The sequence below is a fragment of the Melopsittacus undulatus genome, chromosome 20, assembly GCF_012275295.1.
Source record: "Melopsittacus undulatus isolate bMelUnd1 chromosome 20, bMelUnd1.mat.Z, whole genome shotgun sequence".
Taxonomy (NCBI): domain Eukaryota; kingdom Metazoa; phylum Chordata; class Aves; order Psittaciformes; family Psittaculidae; genus Melopsittacus; species Melopsittacus undulatus.
Window position 1 is genome coordinate 1221010 of NC_047546.1, and position 7080 is coordinate 1228089.

At 62.1% G+C, this 7080-nt stretch overlaps 1 protein-coding gene across 1 annotated transcript; it reads left to right on the forward strand.

Annotated features, from left to right (window-relative positions):
* Nucleotides 1–465: 465 nt before the first annotated feature.
* KCNJ9 (potassium inwardly rectifying channel subfamily J member 9) lies at nucleotides 466–3076 on the forward strand. Its single transcript, XM_034071322.1, has 2 exons — nucleotides 466–1303; nucleotides 2751–3076. The coding sequence occupies exons 1-2, from the start codon at nucleotides 466–468 to the stop codon at nucleotides 3074–3076; spliced, it is 1164 nt and encodes a 387-aa protein (XP_033927213.1).
* Nucleotides 3077–7080: the final 4004 nt, after the last annotated feature.

A 7080-nucleotide genomic window follows, 5' to 3' on the forward strand; every position in this document is an offset into this window, starting at 1 on the left:
ACACAACATCTGTTACACGTGTGTGTGTGAGCCACGTGTGTTCCTGTGCTGCATCCATGTGCGAACACACACACAACATCTGTTACACGTGTGTGTGTGAGCCACGTGTGTTCCTGTGCTGCATCCATGTGTGAACACACACACAACATCTGTTACACGTGTGTGTGTGAGCCACGTGTGTTCCTGTGCTGCATCCATGTGCGAACACACACACAACATCTGTTACACACGTGTGTGTGAGCCACGCGTGTTCCAGCACCGCATCCATGTGCGAACACACACATGAGGACATCTGTTACACGCGTGTGCACAAACACGCTTCAGTGTGTGCAACCTGTGCCTGTGTGAGAACACACGCGTGTGCATCCGTGTGCGTGCTCTGGTGCCTTGGATACAGGCAATGCAGACATGCGTGCACACGTGAACCGTGCCTCAGTTTCCTCATTGCCCCCCAGGTGCTGACCCATGGCGCGGGGCTCGCGGCCCCCCCCGGCCCCCCCCCGGCGCCGGCGCCGGCAGCGCTACGTGGAGAAGGACGGGAAGTGCAACGTGCAGCACGGGAACGTGCGCGAGACCTACCGGTACCTGACCGACATCTTCACCACCCTGGTGGACCTCAAGTGGCGCTTCAGCCTCCTGGTCTTCATCCTGGCCTATGCTGTAACCTGGCTGTTCTTCGGCCTCATCTGGTGGTTCATCGCCTACTGCCGGGGGGACCTGGAGCACCTGGAGGACCACGCGTGGACCCCGTGCGTCAACAACCTCAACGGCTTCGTCTCCGCCTTCCTCTTCTCCATCGAGACCGAGACCACCATCGGCTACGGGCACCGCGTCATCACGGACCAGTGCCCCGAGGGCATCGTGCTGCTGCTGCTCCAGGCCATCCTGGGCTCCATGGTCAACGCCTTCATGGTGGGCTGCATGTTCGTGAAGATCTCGCAGCCCAACAAGCGCGCCGAGACCCTGGTGTTCTCCTCGCACGCTGTAGTCTCCCTGCGCGACGACCGCCTGTGCCTCATGTTCCGCGTGGGGGACCTGCGGGACTCGCACATCGTGGAGGCCTCCATCCGAGCCAAGCTCATCAAGTCCAAGCAGACGCAGGAGGGGGAGTTCATCCCCCTGGACCAGACCGACCTGAGCGTGGGCTTCGAGACAGGCGACGATCGCCTGTTCCTGGTGTCTCCCCTCATCATCAGCCATGAGATCGATGAGAGGAGTCCCTTCTGGGACGTCTCACGGCACCAGCTGGAGAAGGATGACTTCGAGATCGTCGTCATCCTCGAGGGCATGGTGGAGGCTACAGGTAACGGGGGGGCACCAAGGGGACACCGCATCCCGGTGGGGACATCTCACCTGCACGGGGGTACCACCACCCGTCCTTGTGGGGGCACCTCCATGGGGATGCTGCATCCTTGTAGGGGACAACTTCATCTCCATAGGGAGATCTCCATGGGGACACATCCATGGGAATACCTCATCCTTGTAGGGGACAACTTCATCTCCATAGGAAAATCTCCATGGGGCCACCACATCTGTATAGGGACACTTAATCCACATGGAGATAGCTCCATGGAACCATCTCACCTCCATGAGGACACCTCCATGGGAATACCTCATCCTTGTAGGGGACAACTTCATCTCCATAGGGCAATCTCCATGGGGCCACCTCCATGGGAACGCCGCATCCTGGTGGAGACACCTCACTGCATGGGGACAGCTCATCTCTGCGGTTATCCCACTTCCATTGGGACATCTCATGTCCATGGGGCATCTCCATGGGGCCACATCATCTCCATGGGGCCATCTCATGGGAGCATGTAATCTGCATGGGAATACCTCATCCTTGTAGGGAACAACTTCATCTCCATATGGAGGTCTCCATGGGGACACATCCATGGGAATACCTCATCCTTGTAGGGAACAACTTCATCTCCATAGGGAGACCTCCATGGGGACACCTCACCTCTATAGGGACACATACTCCATATGGGGACAGCTCCATGGGACCATCTCACCTCCATGAGGACACCTCCATGGGAATGCCTCATCCTGGTGGGGCCACCTCATCTCCATGGGGATACTTCCATGGGGACATCACCTCCATGTGCTCATGCAGCACATTGGGCTGCCCCATGCTGCACATCCTTCACCCATTAGGGTACCCCATGCACCATGGCCTTCCCCCATTGGGGTGCTCATGCACCTTATCCTTTTCTCATGCACTGTGTCCTTCCCCCATGGGGTGCTCATGCACTGTGTCCTTCCGCTATGGGGTGCTCCATGCACTGTGCCTGTCACCCATGCACATGTTGGGATGCTCCATACACCACATCCTTCACCCATGGGGTGCTCCATGCACTGTGTCCTTCACTTATGAACCACTTCCGTTGTCCAATGGGGTGGCCCATGCACCGCATTCTTTACCCATTGGAGTGTTCCTCACACCACGTCCTTCACCCATACCCCACATCCTTCACCTCTTGGGGTACCCAAACCCCACATCATTCACTGCTGCGGTACCCATGCACTGTGTCCATCACATCCATCACTGCTGTGGTACCCATGCACTGTGTCCATCACCCATGAGGTACCCATGCCCCACATCCTTCACTGCTGTGGTACCCATGCACCGTGTCCATCACATCCTTCAGTGCTGTGGTACCCATGCACTGTGTCCATCACATCCATCACTGCTGTGTCCCCCCTCACTGTATCCATCACCCACGGTGTCCCCGCTCCATCCGGCACAGGGATGACGTGCCAGGCCCGCAGCTCGTACCTGGCGGATGAGGTTCTATGGGGTCACCGCTTCACGCCCCTGCTCAGCCTCGAGGAAGGCTTCTACGAGGTGGACTACGGAGGCTTCCACCACACGGTGGCCGTGCCCACCCCGGCCTGCAGCGCTCGGCAGCTGGCGGCCGCGGCCGCTCGACGGCAGGCGCAGCTCTACTGGTCCATCCCCAGCCGCCTGGATCAGCCGCTGGAGGAGGCGGCGGCGGCCGCGGGGGGGAACGGGGACCCCGACCCCCCCCCATGTGAGAGCAACGGCAGCGTGGCCGCCCCCGAGGAGCGGTGATGGGGGCGCTGGCGCCCCAGTGACACTAATAAACACACCCCCCAACCCCGGTTGTGGTGTCTTGGGTGTGAATTGGGGTTGGGGGATGACACCCCCAGCGCTGTACCCCCCCCTTGACTGTGATGGTCTTGGGGTGTGAGCTGGGGGGTTGGGGGGGTGACACCACCAGAGCTGTACCCCCCCCCTTGACTGTGATGGTCTTGGGGTGTGAATTAGGGGGGGGTGACACCCCCAGGGCTGTACCCTGCCCTTGACTGTGATGGTCTTGGGGTGTGAACTGGGGGGGACACAGGTTGTGTGTGTCCCCCCCCCCCTTCAATTCGGGGTGCTCCATGCAAGTGGGTGCGGGGAAACACAGGGTGAGGCCAGGCAGGGGTTGTTGCCCCCCCCCCCTTTAAGGGGGTGCCTTGGATATTGGGGACCCCCGGGGGGGTCGTGGGGCACCCCCAATGTGGGAGCGCCGGGGGGGGCACCGAGACCCCCACGACAGCGAGGACGTGGGGGTGTGAAGGGGTGCGTGCCCCCCCCCCGTGTCCCCCCACCTGCGGGGGGGGGGGGATCGAGGGGGTCATGGTTGGGGTCGGGGGGGTCAGGGGGGATTAAGAGGGTCCGGGGGGGGTCGGGGTTGGGGTCAGGAGGGGTCACGGCCCCTCCCCGTGTCCTCACATCCCCCCCTCGGCTGCCGCATTCCAACCGCCCACGGCAGCAGCTGCGCGGGGAGGGGGGGGAGGGGGGGGGGCAGGAGCGGCCCTTCCAGTGCCGCAAACCGGAGCTCCCATCCCAGTGCTCCCAGTGCCGGATCCCGGAGCTCCCATCCCAGTGCTCCCAGTGCTGGATCCCAGAGCTCCCATCCCAGTGCTCCCAGTGCCGGATCCCAGAGCTCCCATCCCGGAGCTCCCATCCCAGTGCTCCCAGTGCTGGATCCCAGAGCTCCCATCCCAGTGATCCCAGTGCTGGATCCCAGAGCTCCCATCCCGGAGCTCCCATTCCAGTGCTCCCAGTGCTGGATCCCAGAGCTCCTATCCCAGTGCTCCCAGTGCCGGATCCCAGTGCTCCCATCCCAGAGCTCCCATCCCAGTGCTCCCAGTGCTGGATCCCAGAGCTCCCATCCCAGAGCTCCCATCCCAGTGCTCCCAGTGCCGGATCCCAGAGCTTCCATCCCAGAACTCCCATCCCAGTGATCCCAGTGCTGGATCCCAGAGCTCCCATCCCAGTGATCCCAGTGCCGGATCCCAGAGCTCCCATCCCAGTGCTCCCAGTGCTGGATCCCAGAGCTCCTATCCCAGTGCTCCCAGTGCCGGATCCCAGAGCTCCCATCCCAGAGCTCCCATCCCGGAGCTCCCAGTGCCGCATCCCAGAACTCCCATCCCAGTGCTCCCAGTGCCGGATCCCAGAGCTCCCATCCCAGTGTTCCCATCCCGGAGCTCCCATCCCAGTGCTCCCAGTGCTGGATCCCGGAGCTCCCATCCCAGTGATCCCAGTGCTGGATCCCAGAGCTCCCATCCCAGTGATCCCAGTGCTGGATCCCAGAGCTCCCATCCCGGAGCTCCCATCCCAGTGATCCCAGTGCTGGATCCCAGAGCTCCCATCCCAGTGTTCCCAGTGCTGGATCCTAGTGCTCCCATCCCAGTGCTCCCAGTGATGAATCCCAGTGCCAGATCCCAGTGCTCCCAGTGCTGGATCCCAGTGCTGGATCCCAGAGCTCCAATCCCAGTTCTCCCAGTCCCATCCCAGTTCTCCCCATGCCTTATCCCAGTGCTCTCAGTGCCCCCAGTGCCCCATCCCAGAGCTCCCAGTGCTGGATCCCAGTTCTCCCAGTGCTACCACTGCTCCCTGTGCTCTATCGCAGTTCTCCCAGTCCCATCCCAGTGCTAGATCCCAGTGTTCCCCATGCCCCATCCCAGCTCTCTCAGTGCCCCATCCCAGAGCTCCCATCCCAGTGCTCGCAGCGCCAGATCCCAGTGCTTCCAGTGCTGGATCCCACTGCTCCCATCCCAGAGCTCCCATCCCAGTGCTCCCAGTGCTGGATCCCAGAGCTCCGATCCCGGAGCTCCCATCCCAGTGCTCCCAGTGCTGGATCCCAGAGCTCCCATCCCAGTGCTCGCAGTTCCAGATCCCAGTGTTCCCAGTGCTGAATCCCTGTGCTCCCAGTGCCCTATCCCAGTGCTGCCAGTGCTGCCAGTGCTCCCTGCACGCTACCCTAGTGCTCCCAGTCCCATCCCAACGCTCCCAGTGCTGCCAGTGCTCCCTGCACTCTATCCCAGCACTCCCAGTCCCATTCCAGTGCTCCCAGTGCCAGATCCCAGTACTCCCAGTGCCGGATCCCAGTGCCTCCAGTCCCCCCAGTCTCTCCCAGTCCATCCCAGTTCTTCCCAGTCCATTTCAGTCCCCCCATCCCCCCCCCCCCCTCCATCCCCTCCCAGCCCCCCCCGGGCCCGGCGGGGGGGGCTCTCTCTGTGTTTACGCTCCCGGCCCCCCGCTGCCCCCCCCCCGCTGCCCCCCAAAGCTGAGCAAACAAATGACGTGGGACCACGTGCTGGGCCCCGCCCGGCCCCGCGGGGCACTGGGGGCACTGGGGGGGACTGGGATGGACTGGGATGGACTGGAACTTGCATGGACTGGGACTGGGACAGATTGGGATGGACTGGGACGCACTGGGACAAACTGGGATGGACTGGGATGAAGTGAAACTTGCATGGACTGGGACTGGGACAGATTGGGATGGACTGGGACACACTGGGACAAACTGGGATGGACTGGGATGAAGTGAAACTTGCATGGACTGGGACTGGGACAGATTGGGATGGACTGGGAAGGGCTGGGACAAACTGGGATGGACTGGAACTTGCATGGACTGGGACTGGGACAGATTGGGATGGACTGGGACGCACTGGGACAAACTGGGATGAACTGGGATGAACTGGAACTTGCATGGACTGGGACTGGGACAGATTGGGATGGCCTGGGAGGGACTGGGGGTGACTGAGATGGACTGGGGGGGCACTGGGATGGGGGGGGACTGGTCCATACTGGGCTGCACTGGGGGTGTGAGGCTGGGAGCACTGGGGCACACTGGTGGTGCTGGTGCACGCGGGGGGCCCTGTGCCAGGGGCTGCGGGCCCCACGGCTGTGCCCCCCCCATGCCCTTGAGCTGCCCTTGACGGTTGCCATGGCGACTAAGCCGAACACTGGGGGGCCAGGGAAGAGGCGGGGGGGGGGTACTGGGAGGAGAGCTGGGAACAGGACTGGGGGCACTGGGCTGGACTGGAGAGGTGGGGGGGGCACTGGAGGGGGGGTTTGGGGGTCCCAGTGGGTCCCTAGGAACAGCCACATGGGAACAGCCGGAGGCCGGGAACAGTTTGTCCATGGGCACAGCCGTGACCTGGGAGCAGTGAGCCCATGGACACACACGGATCAGTCCCTGGGCACAGCTGTGTCCCCGGCACAGGCAGACCCTGGCACAGTCGGCTGTAGGTACAGTCGGTCCCGGGCACAGCTGGAGCCCTGGGTACAGTCAGTCTATGGGCACAATCAGTCCATGGGCACAGTTAGGGGCACACTCAGTCCATGGGTACAGTCAGTCCATGGGCACAGTTATGGGTACAGTCAGTCTATGGGTACAGTCAGTTCCTGGCCACAGTCAGTCTATGGGTACAGTCACTCTATGGGCACAGTCTCTGGGCACAGTCAGTCCATGGGCACAGTCAGTTATGGGCGCAGTCAGTCCATGGGTACAGTCAGTCCATGGGCACAATCAGTCCATGGGCACAATCAGTCCCTGGTCACAATCAGTCCATGGGCACAGTCAGTCTATGGGCACAGTCTATGGGTACAGTCAGTCCATGGGCACAGTCTATGGGCACAGTCTATGGGCACAACCGTGTCCCTGAGCACACTCAGCTGTGGGTACCCTGTGCTCTGGGCACAGCCACATCCCCTGGCACCGCTGCCGGCTGTCGCCTGTTGGCACAGGCAGACCCTCAGCACAGTTGCTGTTGGCACAA

Coding starts and splice junctions, on each gene's coding strand:
- KCNJ9 (XM_034071322.1), top strand. CDS start 466: ATGGCGCGGGGCTCGCGGCCCCCCCCGGCCCCCCCCCGGCGCCGGCGC. Junction 1,304..2,750: donor GGGCATGGTGGAGGCTACAG/GTAACGGGGGGG, acceptor CATCCGGCACAG/GGATGACGTGCCAGGCCCGC.